The sequence below is a fragment of the Sciurus vulgaris genome, assembly GCF_902686455.1.
Source record: "Sciurus vulgaris genome assembly, chromosome: 16".
Classification (NCBI taxonomy): Eukaryota; Metazoa; Chordata; class Mammalia; order Rodentia; family Sciuridae; genus Sciurus; species Sciurus vulgaris.
This window is the reverse complement of record NC_136477.1, coordinates 79,476,204-79,497,337: the sequence shown is the minus strand read 5'-3', so window position 1 is coordinate 79,497,337 and position 21,134 is coordinate 79,476,204. Positions and strand designations below refer to the sequence as shown.

The 21,134-nt window shown below is 37.2% G+C and overlaps 1 protein-coding gene and 1 long non-coding RNA gene across 2 annotated transcripts in view; both read left to right on the top strand.

Annotated features, from left to right (window-relative positions):
* The first annotated feature begins 2,027 nt into the window (after positions 1 to 2,027).
* LOC306646252 (renal cancer differentiation gene 1 protein) lies at positions 2,028 to 4,717 on the top strand. The gene is made up of 2 exons (XM_079114791.1): positions 2,028 to 2,228; positions 3,357 to 4,717. Exons 1-2 carry the CDS (start codon positions 2,043 to 2,045, stop codon positions 3,510 to 3,512), a joined length of 342 nt encoding a protein of 113 aa, XP_078970917.1. The 5' UTR covers positions 2,028 to 2,042; the 3' UTR covers positions 3,513 to 4,717.
* A 4,679-nt stretch (positions 4,718 to 9,396) lies between these two features.
* LOC306646876 overlaps positions 9,397 to 21,134 on the top strand; it is a 55,206-nt gene continuing 43,468 nt past the window's right edge. Inside the window, exon 1 of the long non-coding RNA XR_013759993.1 lies at positions 9,397 to 9,554. This is a non-coding gene — a long non-coding RNA (uncharacterized lncRNA). The remainder of the gene's footprint in view (positions 9,555 to 21,134) is intronic.

The following is a 21,134-nucleotide window of genomic DNA, read 5'->3' as shown; positions in this document are numbered from 1 at the left end:
GTTTCTTGAGCAAAATGTCTGAAGTATATACAAGTGTGGTGGTACTAGTGAATTTGTGGGACAGTGTGTAGAAATATAGAAAGATATGATCCAATTATATTCCCTGTCCCCACTCAGAGACTCATGAGAGGTGCCATGCAAGAAGAATGGCACTGAATTTTGCAGAATTCAAGTCATTGTAAGGGTTTTTTTTCCCCAAATATTTAGACTTGAAATCGACATTCAAATGGAACTGAATGTTTCAATGCTGCTTGGGCATTGAGCTCTGGCCCTGACCTCTTCAAGTTTACAATCCAGGATGAATATTCACAAGTGAACCCTTTGCTTCTTGCTCCTCTAGCATTGCAATGGAACTCAAGGTCATTGGACCATGCTGCCAGTCACTGCTATAGTTCCCTATGTCTCTTTCTTTGTCTCTCTCCTTGCTGCCTGCCCAGCCCACCACAGCAGGACCCAACCAGAGAGTTCCTTCATAAATACTGTTTAAGGCCACATATTGATGTACTGTTTGTTAACACTAAGATAAAATTAGAGCCCTGGTCTCCTTACTTTCATTGCTTCTTGTTGGTGCTTCTACTTTTACTGGCCAGAAAATCCTAGGAGAGATTGGGCCATGTCTTCCTTGGCTAAGAGTCTGTGCCAGTCTTCAGCACAGCACCTGGCCCAATGTGTCTGAAAAGGATGACTGCATAAGACAAGTGTGTACTGACCTCAAGTTGTGACTACCAGACACATGTGGTATGCCATGGCTGTGATGATCTTCAGCATATTTGTTACCAGTCTAAGCTTGACTTCACTAGGGAAATTGCCTTTAGGGAATTGGCCTTAGCTAGGGAATTGGCCCATCCCCCTCACCAAAACCCAAGGACCAGGCCTGGATCATATTAGGCTACACTTCATGGGGGAAGGTAGGGCTCTCAATCCCAATATATTGCATTTTCTGTCCTGCCCCTGACTACCTTCCCCCTTCTCATCCCACATCCATTTTAAACAACTGTTACTTGGCATCCATGGAATCCTGGGAATGTGCCTGAAGTTTCTCAGTCAATTCTTCAAGAGAAATATTTTTCCCATTTTGTAAATGGAGCAAAACTCTTCACCAAAATACCTTGGATGCTGTTATTGACAAGCAAAACTCATAATTACTGAAAAGAAACATGGAACCAAATGGCTATAATCAGCCTGATGATGAAATGTGTTTAGGTACATGACGATATAACTGAATCTCTACTGCAGTAGAGGCTGCCAAAGGTGTCAGGGACTGAGAGGAAGGTAGATAGATATTCAGGGTGCTAAACAGAGGAACAGAGAGAACTCCATCCCCATCTCCATTCATCCAAGGGAGGGATCTCAGGGAGCAGGGAATATCAAGGCTTCCCACATTTTTCTAGGACACATTTTAGTGGATTAGGTAGAGTTTTCATTTATTTATTGGCATGTCTATCCATTTATTTACAAAATTAGGAAAATCTGCAATCAGCTTTCCTGGCCTCACAATGAAAGCCAATTTTTTTAATTAGAGACCCTTGAGACCCTATTAATAATAAGTCTTTGTTTTATGTGACTTTTTGCATAATTGAAACTTGGGGAGCAAGATAGCACACATTGATTCCTTTTGAAACAGATCAGTTCTGCATGAAGGCAAGTAGACTGGGGTGAGCAGTTTGTGATGCTGTTGTTTTCCCCTTGAGAAGAACAGAGTGTTTTGCTGCAATTAAGGATACACACCTGGACAGGGCCTTTGACAGTTTTGCAGGAAGGCAGGTGAGCGCCCACTGCCTGGGATACAGTAACTGGGCTGGAACCAGGGAAAGCACCCAGGTTGACCTTGGTTTGTGCAAGGCTGCCATCATGTGGCCACTGCAGATATTTCTCACCAAGCCCAGGCACAAAGCTTGGTTTACATTGTTTTGAGCTCTCTTGACAGGCCCCTTCTGTAATGATCATGGTTTTCTACCTCCAGCCAGAATACAGGCTCAAAATATAGCTTGAGGTGTCGGTTCTGCTGTTTAGGTCTGGCTCTGTGGTCCCAGCCCTTCCTCATGGCTGACCCTGAGGAGTTTCGTGTTTCTTCGCCTCCCCCACCGCCTCCCTCCTCTCCCTCTTCTTCAGATGTTTCATCGACATCCTCCCCCAGTGTCCCAGTGAGTTTGGGCTGGCCGGTTTCGAGCAGGAGCAGCGGCCGAACTGTGGACCCGCTGGAGGAAGTGGAGCTGCAGATCGGAGATGTGAGTGTCCTGTCTCGCTCCAAGGCTGGGACCGCATCTGCCTTGGCGATTCTCAGAAGATAGACCCTGCCAGCCCGGGCGGCGCTGGGAGCCCAACCCAGCCCTTCGCCAGCTCCCGTCCCTGAAGGGTGGGCGATGCCAGCGGCTAAAAGTACCAACCCATTCCGAAATTCTGCCTTTAGATTTCGGGTCGAGGAATTAAGAAACTATCCCTCCACCGCCCCACCCCTGTTGTCTTTTTGCTTCGCCTTCTGGTTTCAGTCATCTGTAACCCGAAACCATGCATCTCTTCTGCGCCTGTTGGTGCCAGATCTCTCTGCCCCCTCTTCGCCCATCTTTAACTGCGCTATCCGGTAGCCTTGCTGCCTGTTGGTGATTTGGACCAGGCTGTGATTTCTTTCCGAGGGACTTAGAGCCCGCTGTTCTAGTTGGCCATCTGCCCAGAGCCAGCTGGTAACGCTATTGTCTCCTAGGCTTGCTTTGCGCTGGACCCAACTTGGAGGTCTTAGTCACAGCCCCTGACGCCTCTGTTGGTTTCATTAACAGTTTAGGGCAGGACTCCTATGAATGCTAGAGTGCGTAGTAGGGAAGGTTCTCTAAATTTCTCAAATTTTCAGAAATTATCACCTAGCCTCCCAACCTTATCAACTTACCACACTTATCACCACTGGAGCTGAGTGGTGGCGATCGCAGATTCAGTATTAATGGACTCTAGAGTGGGGCAAGGGGAGTGAAGTTTGTAATGCATGTCCATCCTGGGGAGCCTTGTGGAATAGATCTTTTGTGTACATTATAAATTGGGGACTGAACTTGATTATCTCATTGCTCCACAAGTATTTCTTTTTCTTTTTCTTTTTTTTTAAAGATGATAAAGTGATGATTCAGAATCTTTTTACAGAACAAGACTGGTTACAAGTAAATATATAAAATTAAGTCCTGCTGTATTAACCAGGAATGATGTTTGCTTACGTTTCCTGAAAAAAACTGGTGTTTTAATTTGAAAATCTATTACTTTTAAAGAAAATAATGTGGGCATTGGATTCAAAGTACTGATCTAATTTAGACTATGAATTGAGATGTGACTTTTAAAAATAAACTTTATTTTATTTTATTTTATTTTAATTTCAGGCAGCATTTTCTCTAACCAAACTTCTTGAAGCCACATCTGCAGTATCAGCTCAAGTGGAAGAGCTAGCACTCAAATGTACAGAAAATGCACGTTTCCTTAAAACCTGGAGGGATCTCTTGAAAGAAGGCTATAATTCTTTGAAACCTGACAACTGATTTGGCCTGATTTGGACAGTGTAACATCTTTCTTAACATACAGTTTTTGCACATGTACTGCATACATAGGATGATCTTTTTCCAGCAGTTCTATATACTCAGAATGAATTTTTTTTCTTGACTTTTATGAAAGTGGAATACTGATATTTTTGATGCAGACCAGTGTTTGTTTATTCTTAAATACTTTCTGCCCTCTAAACTTTTGTAGACTCCTTTATGGAAGTTAATTCCATTCGTAGATAATTAATGTTAATAGTGCTACAGTGCTACCAGTAGCATACTACACAGATCAAGATGCAAGAATGGTAGACTTCGAAGTTGAGCTTCATTTTATGGTCCAAGGAGGTAACTAAGGTTGCCTATGGTAGATCCAACTCCATTAGGGTAAATTCTCCAAAACCCATGATTGAGTCTTGCTTTTATATCCTTAGCACTTGAAACAGTATCACACAATACTTGCTAAATCCTTGTTGATTAAAAGACAAACATAATTAAAAGCTTTTTTTCCTTCCTATTTTTAGCATGAAGACTAATTGTTTCTCTAAAAATGTATGAATCTGAACTTTATTGACTTGAAGGAAAACATTCTCTTTTTTAATGGGAATTTGAACTTTGTTGATAGTTCTTAAAAATATATATTTTTTTTTTTGCCCTTCGAAGATGCTTTTTTAAAAAGCATGTCAGAAAATGAAAGTGTGTCTAGAAAGAATGCATGTTTTTGCCCTATTTATTTTTATGGTTAATTGCTCTCATTAATATTTCTTGTATTTTACATTTTGTATGTTTGAGTGCTTGCTTTAAAATACCTTATCAAATTTGTGACTCAGTACTATTACTAAGTTGCAAATTATTTACATAATAATTCTAAAGAAATTGCTTTGTTTCCAATGTATCAAATTTCAGTGACAGTGTTCAATTTTATGTGTCCTGTATCTTGTATTGCTTTTTGGTGGTTTATGTCATGTGTCAACAATTAAGCCAACTCTAATGCTCTACTATATTATAATTTTTTAAACATATTTGATGTGGCATTTTAATTCTTTGTAGATATGGAGATGTGTACAAAAGTATATCCTTAAGCCCCACAGTGGGGACAATGCAGGGGGACATATGGATGGGCAAAGAATAGTTTTGTTCAGCATATTAGGTCATAGATCTTCATTAATTTTTTAGTTAAAGATCACACATATTGTGTGATTTTTATACTAAAGAGATGCTCATTTCAATATTATAAAAATATTTTTCTTATATATTTCTGAAAGTTGCATTTTTTAAAATGTATAAAAATAAACTTTTAAAAGCAAAAAAAAATATAGCTTGATCTCAGTTTGAGGAAAATTAAGGTTCTAATGTAATCATTCAAGTCCAAGTCTTCTCGAGGCCTGCTGTGAGCCTCCACCAAAGTAGAGCAACACATTGACAAATTCCCAAGGGACTGAAAGGCCATTCCTGTCTGTATGATTTTGGATTAATTAGAAGAAGATGAAGCAGCACCCCAAAGGACACTTTGGTGCGGTTTTATTATGGAAAGAGGTCCAGGTATTTAAACATTGAAGAAGTGACAATTTCTTAGCATTGCAACCCAACAGAACTTAGAACTCTGGTAACCAGGCACCCGCATTCTAGGGACAGTCCCTTGTTTAGCTCATGTGAAGGAAGATGTGTAACACAGCAGGATTTATTCCTGATGTATCCAAGCTTCTAAGGTTCTAGGCACAAAAAGATCCAGCATGGGAGTATTTTCATATGTTGACTTAGCCCTCACACCAGACCACTTATCAGGAGGCACCCAAAGGTAAAAGAGAGGAACCTAGAGATGACCAATCAAGGCAAGTTCTCATCTGGGATCATATCTGAGATGTCCTTTGACCTTCCCTGTCTCTGTGTGTGTGAGGGGGGAAATTATGAAACCTATAGTAATAGGAGTAGATTATTCCATGTTGAAACTGTGGCAGAACTTTCATGTTTGTACTACTGAAAATGATGAGTAGGGTGGATATTTAAGTACTGGATACTAGATTTTTCTACTCAAATATTTATCCAAAGTATTTATTCTGTAAACAAGTGTCACCAGTATATGGCCTATGCATATATTAATCTATACCTGGGTATAAATATTTTCAATGGGAGTGTCCCCTATGGAGTCAGCCAGGATGGCCAGAGTTAATTATTTTCCAGCATGAATGACAATCTCTTTTTAGAGCCCCATGCAGATCATTGTGGAGCTACTTCTTAATTCTGTCTCCTTGGGGAAAGAACAAGTGCACCACACAACCAACAATGATATCTCTGATCTAAAGTTAGATGAGATTTCTGGAGAAGAGTCTCCACAGGCAGGAATTGGAGATGGTCAAGATAGGTACAGGACAAATACCCAATGGGGACTCCCATAAACCCTGTTCCAGGTATTTACCACTTGAATGACCTACATTACCATCCCTAAAGAAATCTAGACTGTATTACCCACCCCTGGCAACCTAGTAGGTATAAATCTTCAGATTACATACTTGTAGAACTAACAGAGAAAATAATTTCACATTGTTTTCAATGATTACTGGGTACTGAATATTTCTTTTCTGGTGCTACCTGACAGAGGTAACCCATATACCAGTCATCTCTGCTGTACTTCTAGTTCTTTTACAAGACTTAAACACTAACACTTTCATCAGGAATGTATTGGCCTAAACATGAGTGAGGGTTACACAAACAAATGAGGTAAAAGTAGTCTACATATTTTACATGACTACCATACCACACACACAAAAAAAATCTCTATAGTCCCATCAGGTAAGGAGAGTGTTCTCACATGGTTTAAAATATTACAGTAAGTAATGTCATTTCTTGCAGTAGTTCAGTCTTTCAATGCTTGTGGAATATGATGTGATTCAATTGTTTCTTCATTCTTCCATGATGCAGGAACAGTGTATATGTGTCCTAATAAACTGCATCAGTATCATTGGACCATTACAAGAATGCCACAGATGGGGTTAAACATAAATTTATTCATGCTAATTCCAGAATCTGTATATCAAAGTGCTTGCTGGAATGATTTCCTTTGAGGTCCACTCTTTGACATCTATATTGCCATTTTTTGTCTCTCTGTTTGCATTACATTTGTCTATGCTAACTATGTCTTTATTGCTGCTTTTTAAAGGAGATAAAGTGAATTGGATTATACATTACACCAATTAACTGGATTAAATTAATCATATCTTTAGGAAACATATTTAAGTAGAATCACAGTCTGAGGCACTAGGTATTTGGAACATTAATATATGAGATTTGGGGAGAGGCACAATTCAGCTAATAACAAACTAGTCTTCTGGTGAAGACAGACTCCTGGGAAAGGGAGTACTGAGTGAAGGGATACGCACATGTAACATTTTAATAGCTACAGTCAGATTACATCACAGAAGGGTTGCTGAAGTTACATTGCCACAGAATGTCTGGTTGTAGCTACTTCTCTGCATCCAGGATTATCTGGGTGTTGGCATTTAAAAATTACTTTTCTTCATTAATCTCTTGTCCATGTGGCAAACAAAATCTCTGTTCCATTTTTTTTTTTTCAGTTTCCCAACTGAAAAGCTTGAGTTGCCTTTCAGTTGATTTATCAGCCATTTAGATTCTTTTCTTCCCTAAGTCATACTCACATTTTGGGCCCTGTGTTGCACTTTCTTGTTCCATGTAGTCTCCAAGTATTTGCCCCAATGAGGAACCTGGGTTGACATAGCTCTGATTCTAAAGAGTTCCCTTAAAGTGAAAATAGGATAAACATTATTCTCTCAAGTCAATGGGACCTCCTGGGATGTCTTCTCTAGGCTCTCTCTTTAAAATGGAGAAAAATAATATTTTTGTAGATGGAAATCCTCTATATCAGGACCAAACCAGACTTTGAGATGCTTAGAATGAATTTGATACAGTTCTTCCCTGTGCAGTTCTCAGTAAAGACACATGCTGCTGAGAAGCCATTTCATACCTAGAAACCTGTGTTTTCTCATTTCTACTATTGTATGTTTTCAGAGGACTCAGTTGGATAATGTCTTCACGGGAGCTTTTGATTTAAGTAGGTGCTGTGTTTCCACGGCTGACAAAACACTTTGAAGTTATTGTGTAGATACTGCTTAACCATTATCTGACACCTTATTAATTTTCTTTCAGAAACTTAAATCTTAAAATTTCATCATGGGCACTCATGTTATCCACAAGCCCAAATACAATATGTCAATTCCTCCTGGTCTGAAATCCAGATTCCAATTCTCTAATGTTTTATGGTACTGCCAATAATTATATATCTCTCCAGTCTTGACCTTCCTTTTGATGTATACTTTCAATAAAAAAAAAAAAATTCTGCTGCATGCCTCTATAGCCCATGTCCCTCTTCGTTTTGAAATCATAGGGCTTTGTGTTCCTTTACATTCCTCTAGATCAACCTGTTCTATAATTAATAAATCCTGATTAATAATATCAACCTGTATTTTGATATGTAAAGGGGTGTTGAGTTAAATTCTAGTTGGTGTTTCCCCTAGATATAAATGGAAGCAAGATTCCCTGGCTCCTGGAATGGAAGGCCCAAGATGACACAGATATATGAGAATGTTCTGCTGAGTTATATAATATATAGGACTGAATTTTATATATGTATATCACAAATCCTGCTTTTTTGATGAGAACAAGAAATTGCAAAAGCCTTCTGATATGGTGGAGGTATTTTGGCTTTGGAGTCAGACACAGCTCATCATGAGTCCCAGCCCACCTGCTTATTAGTTGTGGAAGTTTGTCCACCAGAGGAAACAGATGTTACAGTCTGGCCATCAGGTCTAAGTCCAAATTGCCAAATAAGTTTGCATTTAATGTATTTAAACCATAGAGTCAAGACTGTGGAAGATTGCAGGCTATGTAATTTTAACCTCCCTGGCTCCCCCATCTTCTTTTTTATGCTGTCTGATATCTGCAATGGGAAAGAACCTATGACCAGAATGAAGTGGGAAAGAATGATCTACTTTTGGACACTTCCTGGTTGCAGGTTCCTGCTCCCACTCAGGACATTGTTTCTCCTACTTATGGAGTCTGAGGAGAAATATTAGTAGAAAACTCTATCCATCAACTCTAGCATATAAAGAGATAGACTAGGCCCTTTAAGTCCCTGACATCATGGGACTCATAGCTCTCAAATCTGGAATATAGCTACTGTTAACTGGGTTATGATAGAGTCAAACTTGAGGGTGTAGTTCTCAAAACACATATACTTCATTAGTAGTATTTTATTAGTTAGAGATAATATTCTGGATATGCTAGGTTGTGTTATTAATATTAATTTCAACTGTTTCTTTACATGTTATTAATGTGAATACTAGAAATATTTTAATTTTCCTTGTGCCTTCCCTGTTGTTTCCTTTGGACCTTGTTGTTTTAGGGGGTTACTTCCCAGTTCAAAGATCAGCCTTTCTCCTAAACAAGAACAGAAAGCAGAAAAGTTAAATGAAATTTTATAGTAATTGTTATTATATTATTTTCATTCATGAATGATAAACAGGATATAAACCATAAACTGAAATGATCTTATTTGCAAGGTTAAAAGCAAACGTTCTGCTGGCTGGGCTAGATCCCACCTCGGGAAGAAAACCTTGCCTTAAAACAGCAGCAGCCTGAGGCTCTGAGGTGCAATTCCCTGATCTCAAAAGAAAAAAAAGAAAAAAAGCTGCAACCAACAAACCTGTCATTCTGGCTTTATTAATGCCAGGATTGGATAATACTCCCTGTCACTTAAAAAAAAAAAAAAGACTCACTGAACTCAGACTCAGGGGGTAGGATCTGAAGCCCTGTCCAATCAGGAGCACTTAGTGAGAACTATCCAATCCTGTGTGCAATCAGGGAGGAGGGGTGGGATTCCATAATCTCGCCGTGGGTATTTTACGCCTGAGTCCGCCATTTTTGCCATTTGGCTCCAGCCCTCACTCTCATCCTTTGGACTCACGTTTTGCTCTACTGTGCGAGTGCTGAATATCCCTAGGGACAGACCTGGGTCCTAGGCACCAGGAAATGGTGAGTGTGCAGTGGCATCAGGGACCTGGGGAGGGAGACTGGGGGAGAGAGACTTTTGGAAACATGGGACTGGCTGTGGCAGGAACAGGAGCTAGCAGACAGGGACTCGGGGCGGGGTCTTCCCAGCTGCTGGTGATTGACTTGTGGGACAATTATAATCAAATCCCCATATCATTTCCCTGCAGAAGAGGAGCTGTGGTCTATAGGAACCTTGCTTCCTCCTGAGCTAACTTATTATTCATTTTTACTTTCTTTTTCTTCACTTCCTTTTTTCTTTTTTCTTTTTTTGTTACTGGAAATTGGACCAAGGGATACTTTAACAGAGCTATATCCTTGGTACTTTTTATTTTTGTTTTGATAAAGAAACTAGTTAAGTTGCTGAGATTAGCCTTGTTATGGATTGATTTATCTAGACTTTTATATTGCAGTGAAGTATATAATTTTTACATATGTATGGATTTATATATGGATTTTGTTTATATTGTGATTCCTTATTGTAATAGTATAGTTTCATAATATACATAAATGTCAGGTATGATAAGTATTTTTTTTTGCTCTTACAATTGAAAAATTTCTTGACTAATGTTATGTATAACTTTGTGGATGAATTTTAGAACTTAATGCATTATTGCATTATAGTTATATGTAATATTTGTGTTCATTTTGACATAATCATACAAGTGCAAAATATAATTTGCTCGACTTCAGTACCCAGTAGTTTCCCATTCCTTCTCCTACCTTTCCCTCTCTTCCATTTATTTATAGTTTTTTTTTTAAATTATGGCTTTATAGATACAAATAAAGGTAGAATTCACTGTGCTATATTCATTTATGTACACAGCAAATTTGGTGGGGATATATTGTATTTTAATTTTGGGGAAAATTTTCATTTTTGTGATGATGAGTTTTATCATATACACATGGGATATGTAATTGAGTCTTTTGTGAGCATCTGATGATTTTCATTTTCTTATTAAATCTATGTACATTCTTTTTGTGTGTGTGTGTGTGTGGTGCTGGAGATTTGAACCCAGGGCTTTGTGTTTGCAAGGCAAGCACTCTACCAACTGAGCTATATCCCCAGCCCAAATCTATATACATTCTTTCTGAACATGCATACACGTGAAATATCAGTGCATATTACACCTATATAAAATTAAACATGGTGTTTTATACTATTTTAAAAAGTGCTTATACTATGACCAAAATGTGAATGGCCCTTAGTGACCAGTGTTCCCTCAGGTTATTTTTATCTCTTCCAAGATCTACCATCCCACTGGGTTACAAGTGTTTGGATGAATACTATTGTGTTTTTACATGTCATCATAGTCACATATGCTGTCATTTCAGTAAGTGTCTGTGATGGGGAGTATCATATATCTTCAATAGCAAAACAGTTTCCACAATTAGATAACTTAAACTCTTCTCAAGTTTATGAGCATTCTTTTGTTTTATTATCCTCATCAATACTATTTGATTTTGTCTATGACAAAATTTTATTTTATATTTCTCTAATTTCTAAAGATGTTGAACATTTTTATGATTATTGAACATTTAGATATTCCCTGTATAAATTGGCAGTTCAAAACTCTTGTTTGCATTTCTTTGTAGTTTCTGGCTTCAAATATAAGAAAATGAATCCAAAAAGGCAGATATAATTTGATTTCAAGGGAAAAAAAGGGTATTAAGTATTTTAAAAAATTATTTGTCTTGTGGGGTCTCTTTGTCCACCAAACAGCTGATGTGGGTGTGGCAATGGAGTTGAAGAAAGACTTCTGGAGATCAGTTTCAAAGAACTTGATCTACTTTTTTGTAACATGGTAGGCTTATATTATCAAGCAGTATCCTGGCAGAATATCACTGAGTGTTATTGGACCCAGTGGGCTTACGAAATGTGCAGGGATTTTAACCAATGGGCTAAAAGGTCACTGAGAGAAAAAGCAAGAGGAACAAAATGTAGCTGAGGATGAAAGGGGGCTAGGTTACTATAGTTATAGGGCTAAGTGCGGTTAGTGTTCTAACCACAGTATCCAGGTTCAGGACCTGAGAACCTCTCACATAGGCAACATAAACCTCTTTCCACCTCATGTTCCCAACATTGCCTTTTTTCTTCCCTGAGTAAGTAATGTAGGTTTCTTTTCTGCTTTATATTGGAGGTCATTTCAAATTGAATTCTAGGGTCTATCTTTGGAAATTCTCACAGGAAAAATAAATAAGGAAAATCTGTCTTCCCTATGGCTGTAGGAAAATGAATATATTTTCTCAAAATCATTTGTAAGTAAATTGTTGTATGACGCATTCAGTAAAACATCCACTCTTCTTCCTTGAATGTTTTTTTTTTTTTATATTTTTGACAGTGAATCATGCATTCTATTATCTGAATTTTGGAGTTTAATACAAAATCATATGGGATAAGAACTGGCAAATCCTAGAAATATTCATAAATGATTGTTTACTGAATGATATATTATGACAATAGCAACAAAAGGACATTTATTTTTTTAGAAATAGTTACATAATTTTTCTTTTCAATTTCTTATAAACCTTATAGATTTATTTCTTTCCTGAGTCATACTCAGACTCTGGGCCTGTGTTGTGCTTTTTTGCACCTTGTAACCTACAAGCATTTACCCTCATAAATAATCTGGGTTGATAGCTGTTTCTGAAGAATTTCTTAATGTGAGACAAGGAAAAATATTTGTGTTACCCCTGGGATGTCTTCTCTAGGCACTCTCTTCAAAATGGAGAAAAAAATATTTCTCCAGATTGACATCCCCTATGTCAGGAGTAAACCAGCCTTTGAGGAACTTTGAAGGAATTTCATACAGTTCTGTCTCTGGGTAGTTTTGGGGTGCTGTCAAGTTGCCATTTAATGTCCAGAAACCTGAATTGTCTCATCTCTACAATGAGAATAATTTTAGAGGACACAGATGGATAATGCTATTATGGAGGCTACTAATACATGTATATAGGAACTCATGTCATGCACATTCCCAAATATAAAAGGTTGAATCTTCCTTGTCTGAATTCCAGGTTCCAATTCTCTGGTGGTTCAAGGTGGTGCAACTAATTTTGTTTCTCCTTGTCTTTTTTTTTTACTCTGTATCCCCAGTAAAAGTGTTCTCTGCTCCATGCCTCTATTGCCCATGTTCAGCTATGTTTAGAAAATGATTTAGAAACCTGTATTATTTGCTAATTGGTAAAGGGTCCAGATTACTTCTGGTTGCTATCTTTCCTTGTTACAAACTGAACCAAAACATCCCCAGGTCCTGGAGAGGACATCCCATAACCAATCAGGTATATAAAATGTGCATATTATATATATATATATATACATAAATATACATACATAAAAATATAAGCATATATATATATACACACACACACACACACACACACTTATACATGGACATAGATGCAGACAAATCTCTTGCCTGCAGTTCTTTTAGGTGAGGAATACAATTCCTTACCAATATTTCTTTTCTTTTCAGGTTCAAAAAACAAGAGAGATACTGCCCTGAAAGCAGGGACTTTTAACAAGAAAGTTTCCAGAAGTAGAATTTTTCCCATCCAATGCTGGTCATGCTTGACATGGTCCATTCCATTCCAGATAGCAGACAGCAAGCAAAATATATATATATATATATATACACACACACACACACACACACACACACACACACACACACATATATATACACATGTATATATATATGTATGTATTAGTATGTATACACACACATACACAATCCTTCTTTTTTGAAAAAGTGTCACTAACCAAGTCCTAAATTAACAAGAAAAATTGTATGAGTTATGTGGTATAGTGGAGGTATTTGTATTTGGGCTTTTAAAATATATGCTTTGTGTGTGTGTGTGTGTGTGTGTGTGTGTGTGTGTGTACTGGGGATTGAACAGGGCACTTAACCACTGAGTCACATCCCCAGCACATTTTATGTTTTATTCAGTAACAGGGCCTTGCTGAGTTTCTGAGGCTGCCTTTGAACTTGCTATCCTCCTACCTCAGCTTCCCAAGCTACTGAGATTACAGGTGTGTGCCACAATGCCTGGCAACACAATTCATCTCAATTCCAAGCCCACTTGCTTATTGAGAGGCTTTCATCACAGGAAGAAAAAATTTCATAGTAGACTGGACATTAGATCTAAGGCCAAATTGCAAAAGAAGTTTGTCTTTAATTCATTTAAATAATAAACTCCAAGCTTTGTATCTGAACTCATGAACCACAACTACTGCAAAGAACTGAATCCTTTACTTATAACTTATAAAAGTGTGGTCAGGACCTCCTGAGGTCAGGGGAATCATAGCTTTCAAATTTTGAATATGGCTTTGTGAACTGAGATATTCTGGAGGCTTGACATAGTTTTAGAGAGTGCTGTTCCAAATATATATATATATATATATATATATATATTTCACTAGTAATATTTTATTGGTCACATAATGGTAATATTCACATAATGGATATGTTGGGTTATGTTATTAAACTCAATTTCTACTACTTATTTTTTATGTGAATACTAGAAAATTTTTAATTACCCTTGAAACTCATATATTTTCATTGAATATTACTGCCTTAGGGGATTCCTTCCCAGTTTAATGTTCAATCTGTTTTCTCACAAAAGAGAGCAGGAAAGTTAAATAAAATTTTATAGGATTGTCACTTTACTATTTCTAACCATAAATAATATATAGACATATATAATCCACAAATTGAAAAGGCCTTATATGTAAGGTTAAGTGCAAATGTCTTACTGACTGGAATGGACCCCACTTCTCAAGAAGACCTTGCCTTAAATCAGCTGCAGCCTGAGGTTCTGGATTTCAATTCCCAGTACCTCAAAAGAAAAAATCTACAGCAAGAATCTGTCATTGTGATCTCATTCATTTAGGCATTTGATGTCACTTCCCCTTACCTAGAAAACTCACTAGACTCAGACTGATTATGTTAAAACGTAAGCCCTGTCCATTCCAGAGCCCTTAGGTAAGCATTGTCTCATCCAGCACATGGGCAGTAAAGAGGAGCAGGCTTTGACCATCTGGTGTGGCTTTTGTCTCTGGAGCCTGCCAGTGTTGGTATCCATCTCTAGGGTCCCTCTTTTATGTTCAGGGTACCTGGTTTGCTCTGCAATGCAGGTGCTGGAAGATCTGATAGAAAACAGGTCCCCTCAAAAGCCAGTAAAAGGTGAGTGTGCTGTGGCATCCTGAAACTGAGGAGTGAGGCTGATTGAAACTGGCTGCAATGATTATGGTGGGCACTGGCAATTGCAGACTGGAATCCCTGTGGTAGTCTCTAGTCTGCAGTGCTGGGTTATCCTCTGGGGCAGGTCAGCACTGAATCCCCACTGGACAGTCAAATGGGGCATATGTCAGCAGTAGACTCTTGAAGTCCTGTCCTATCCCTGTAGAATATCTGCAGGCCCTATCTGAAGTCTTATCTGAGCACATATGTGGCAGCATTCCAGCACCTTCCCAGATAGTGTGATGGATTGTGAAGCAGGATGATCATCAGATTCACAACTCCATGTATTGTTTTCATGCATAAGATGGGCTGTGGTCTATAGGGCTTTCAGTTCTTTATTCCTCCTGAGCTTTCTTTTCTTTCTTTCTTGGGGTAAATGTGGTACTGTGGATTGAATCCAGAGGTCCTTTACCACTGAGATACATCCCTGGTACGTTTTATTTTGAGAAGTTGATAAGTCTGCCCTCGAACTTGTGCCCCAGTCTCCTCAGTTCCTGGGATTACACATGTGTGCGAACCTGCCTGGATCCTTCTGAATGTTCTAAATATATGGGAAGCAAAATATCAAATTCAGAACCCTGTCTTCCAACCTAAACTGTTTTGTATATATCAACAAAATCCTAAAATTACAGCTCCTTCTCCACAATCCTAATGACAACTTCCCCTCTTCTGAGTGTAATCAATTATTTTTTCCATATTATGTTTCAAATGAGCACAGTAGTTTTATAATGTTTTACAAAGAACTGGATGGAACTTTTTAAAGGATTTGCTCTCTGACTGGCTGCAGTGGCACATGCCTATAATTCCAGACACTCAGGTGACTAAGTCAGGAAGATTTCAATTTCAAGATCAGGAATTTAGGTAGACCAGGGGCAAGTTACAAAGTCCTGTCTGAACATTTTAAAACAAGGGCTGGTTATATAGCTCAGATTAAACATGCCCTTGTGTAAAATCCCCAGTACCATAGAAAAAAAGCAAAACTGAAGGTTCATTGTTTGTTTATGAGCGTTACACATATAGAAAAGGAGAGAAGAATCACTTGACCTTTAAAAAAACATGTGTTTTTATTCTCCCTCTGTCTCTCCAAGGCCAGAAAACTTTGTGCTGAGAGTACCCCTTGTGGAATTTGTCAGAGGGCTCTCATTCCATTCTCTGATAGTTTTCTGGCACTGTGTTTCAGAACAGTCTGATAGGAGAATCCCACAACTGGCACATCAACTGTCTCTTGAGAGTCTAGTGAATATCAGTATTTGGGTCTTATCCTGTTACAGAGCAGTCTAAATTTAGGTGGTATAGTTTCTCAGGGAAGTAGCTGAGTGCCCTAAAGCTGGGAGAAATCTCCTTGTGTACCAAAAGGCACTTCAGTTGTTTCCTTATCTGGGCAACTGTGAATACTGCTACAATGAAGATGAGAATGCAACCATTTATTTAACATACTGATTTCAACTACTTTGGAAATGCACCGAGAAATTATTATCATGTTAGTTTTTAAAGATCTTTAAACTTCCAATGCTTAAAAAAAAAAAAAAAAAAAAGACTACTAAATTCATATTCTAGCACAGTGTGAAAGTGTTTCTACCATATCCATATAAATGGATATTAGTTATTCTCCAACAGTCATGCTCAGGCTGCAGGTCTTATATTTCACTGTCACCCAAAATTCCTGATGCAAGTTTGTTAGAATCCAGGCTGCCTTATACTCAGTAGAAGAAGGTGATGTAAAACTATTTTAGAAATAAACAGGAATCTGTGCTTTGAAGTCTTTTTCTTCATTCCTGGTAGGTTTGCACACCAATGTGAAGCCACTCCTTTGTGATATAGGGAGATATGCATGTGTCAGTTGCTCTTACTCCCAAAGCTTGGAAGTTTAGGATGCAGTCCATTGAATGGAAAAAGTTGAGGTTGGGACAAATTCCTTACAGAAAGAATTAGGCCTGGAGTTATTAGTGAGGTGAGCTATGGGAGAGGAAAGTGCTGAACTACCACTTGGTCTGCCAGTTATGGACTCTGTTTCCCCTGTTAACTCTTTGATCCTGGCTAGTTAGAAGCTCAGCTGTTAGCAACAACAGTTTACAGAGTATGTTGGCAAATCCTTTTAGGGATAAACTGGAACCTTACAACTTAACTCCTCTTCTTCATGGATCGGCATGGCCATAGACAAACCACCCTTTTTCTCTGGTCTTGATACTCATGTATATATAGTCTTTTCTTCTCTGTGCACAAGATAATTAAAATTTAAACTACAGGCAATTTAAAGTTAATATGCTATATTTATGACCCCAGTCTTCCCCTACTCAGGGAAACACTGGATTTGGGTATTCTGTCCCAGTTATATGGTACATTCCTCAAGGAAGGCTAAAGCTAATTTTTTCAACTTATCTGATGGTAGATTTTTTGTTGTAATTGTTGTCCAATGTCTATTCCTCTAATTCACTTATAACCTTAACAGGGACTCATAATATTAATTTGGTGTATCCATGAATGGAGGGAGTCAGGAGGCTCATATTCTGGTATACTTCTAAAATCACCCCTCTTAATATACACTTTCTGGGGGTGCTGCAGCATAATTCCAGTGTCGTATATTCTGTACACAAACCCTACCAGTGATCTGTGACTCTAGTTCTAACATCTACCTTTTGGTTGAGTTGTATCATTTATTCACCTTAAATACTTTTCATGATATGGTTGGATTTATGTAGGTACTTTTATTACTCTTAACAATAAAAAATGATATGTACATACATATGGATTTACCTAGGGAATTTTCTGTATTATGATTTCTTGGTCTTTAAAATACTGCAATAAATATTATAATTTTACAATATATATTAGTTTCAGGTAATGATAGCTGGTGCTTTTTTTTTTTTTTTTTTTTTTTTTTTTTTTTTTTTGTGGTGCTGGGGATTGAACCTAGGGTCCTTGTGCTTTCGAGGCAAGCACTCTAACAACTGAGCTATATCCCCAGCCCTAGCTGGTGCTTTTGATCTCATATTTTGGAGAATTCTTGGCTAATTTTAAGTATATATAGCCTTCCAGGAGAATTTTAGAAGTTTTTGCTTTGGTTTCTTTATTAATTAAAATTGAAGCATAACTGGGTGCTATGGTGCATTCCTGTAATCCAAGTGACTTGGGAGACTGAGGCAGGAGGAATGTGAGTTCAAAGCCAGCCTCAGCAAAAGTGAGGTGCTAAGCAATTCATAGAGATCCTGTCTCAAAAAAAAAAAAAAAAGTTCAAAAGTAAAGCATGGTGAAATTTTATCAGAGTATTTTTATAGTTTTACTTTGGGAAAGTTGTCATCTTTATAATGTTGTATTTTATCATCTATCCATAGGATGTATAATTGATTCTTTTATGTGCTTCTCTGTATTTTTATTTTCTCAATTTCTGCACATTTCCTTTTTAAATATGTTTATATGTGAAATGCTACATTCATGTGGCATCTATATAAAACATACATGGTGTTTTATAGTATTTGTCAAACTGGATGTAATATAACAAAAAATGTATCTGTCTTCTAGAAAACATTATTTCCCACAGTTTATAATTTATTTCTTCCTAATTGTATGTATATCCTCTTTAATCATGCCCCTGGGTTTCAACTCTGGAGGATTATGGCTATATCCTCATATGTGCTCTAATTTTACTGTCTGTCTGGTGGGGCTGTAACATGTATGTTCAATAGCAAAATAGTTTCTACAAATGGATAAAAACAGCATAATCTACATCTCCCTTTATGAGAATGCATTTATTCACGTGTTCATCAATATTATATAATTTTGTATATATGATGTAATTTTATTTTACATTACCATATTTCTAAAGATGTCGAGTTTTTATGATTATTGAAGACTTAGATATCTTCTATTTAAAGTGGCTGTTCTAGTTTCTTGCTTGCTTTTGCAGTCTGTTTGACATGTGAGGCAAATAGTTTCTTTCACTGTCAGTTCTTGTACCATTTAATGGAATCATTTGATGAATAAAATTTTTATTCTAGCATTATAAAATTTATAAATTTAAAATATTATTTTGTGTAACTTTGGAAGGAAATAACTGATATTTGTTGTTCTTTTTCCCTTTTGAAAGATTGGGGATTAAATATGATTCTGAGAATATTGAACATGAATATTGTAGCTCAAAGAAGAAAAAGCCTATGCAGATATTATCCTTTATAAAATGTTTCCAAGGAATTTTCACACACTAACAAAACATTAGAACTACATTAGTTTATTCAGTACATAGATTAAAAGGTCAGTGTAAAATTATGCAAATTACCCTAGCAATGAGCAATGTCAAAATTGAGACACAAATCCATTTACAAATGTAGGAAAAATAACTGGAAATAAAAGCAATAAAGTAAATTTAAAACCTGTCCACTGCAAAGTAAAAAGAAAAGGTGAAAATCAAATGCAAAAAAAAAATATGGAAACAAATGGGAAAGTACTAATATTCAATGATCGACAGTTTGATTTTGGTAAAAATCAATATTCCACAGTGGAGCTGCAGATTAAACATGAGTCGATGCCAATCCTAAAGCCATTTTGTAGAAAATGGTCAACTGACACTAATTATCATAAGAAAATGCAAAGGAAATCAAATAATGACATTAATATTGAAGTAAAAGTTGTTACTTTTATGAAAAATGTACATTGCAGGCAAAATATGTCATGTATAATATTGAATTTAAATATTTTTAAGGTTACCGATGAGCAGTAATCCCCATGCCCAAAGTGAGGGTGTCTGGGTCAACCTAGAGAAGAATTAGGCTGGGATTGACATTTGTCACCATAAATAATAAATCTGCTGAGCATGACAGAATTTGAATCTTTTCATGATAACTTTCTTCTACTTCCCAGATTTGTTACAGCTGTCCTACCATAGATGTTCTTTCTGTCTCTTGCATTTTATTCAAGTATATCTCAGTGGGTGTCAGGTATTGAACTTCAGATATATTCCTGCCCCTCCTGCAGATGCAGCACTGGGGTAAGAATGCATTCCCAGCCCCTCTGCAAGTGGTTAAAAGGATTTAGGCTTGTTTGTTACACAACCTGGAGTGTATTTTAAACAATGTTTTGTACATTAGAGCTTTTGTTTATTGCTGAGAGGAGGAAGTTTGCAGGGATTCAGGCAATAGCCTTATTTCCACACTCAGCTCTAGAGAGTTTTCTCCAAGTACTCTTTGGCCTAAGTTTTGATGTTATTTCTCTGAATGTAAGAATTTTTTGCTCTGTAGGAAATATGTAAAAGATGACTCTTTCACTGCCAGAGTGAAATAGTAGTCTCTACATCAGCACCATGTGTGAAGAATTCTCAAGGTACTACCCCATTTTCCTTGACATATTTTGTGGGATCCCTGAGAAAAAGCATGCATGATCATGAGGAACATACAATTGCAGACTCATGGATTTCACATTCTCACTCAGCCAACCATATGTGTACTTCAGGACTAGCTGAAAAGTATCAGTTTAATTTGACTAGTTTATATAGTTTTCAGTGATACATCAAATACTTCTAGCTTGTGTTTTGCACAGACTCTTGTATCCTCAGTTGTCTTGTGGTATCTGTGCTTTGATAGGGCTCAGAAAATATATCTCATTTATCTCCAGATTTTTAAAAAAATTATTTTTCTTGTTTCATGTTTAGGTACAATTCTTTTTGGCAATTCTCTACACCTACAAAATTAACTCAGAAACTGTTCACCATTTTTATGCATGATTTTTCTGCATTATACATTGGAATTTATTTTAGGATGTTGTTAGTGTGTTCTTCCTTTGATAGTTGTATTATTTTCTGTTTGTAAGCTATTCATTTAAAAATCAGATATATTTTCCTATTAATCTAATCTACTACTTCTGAACACAGCAAGCCAGATACACCATTCAAATTTATATTACTTAAGAAATAAATAGTCACTTGTCCAGGATTCCCTGTGTTTTAGTCAGCTTTGCATTACTGTGACCAAAGGACCTGACAAGAACATCTTAGAAGAGAAAATGTTTATTTGGGCTCATGGTTTCACAGGTTCATTCTAGTCACTGACTCCATAGCTTTGGATCTAAGGTAAGGCAAAACATCAGGAGGGAAGGGTGTGACAGAGGAAATCAGGTCAGGATATGACAGCCATGAAGCATGGGAATGACTCTATTCACCAGGGATAAAGCTGAAAGCAGGCCCCAGGGAACTCCTTCTTCTACTCACTCTGTACCTTCTTAAAGTTACCACACCCTAGATCCAGATCAATGGATTAACCCAATGATTGGTTTTCAATACTCATAATCTAATTATTTTACCACTAAGCAGTCTTACATTATCTCACACAAAAGC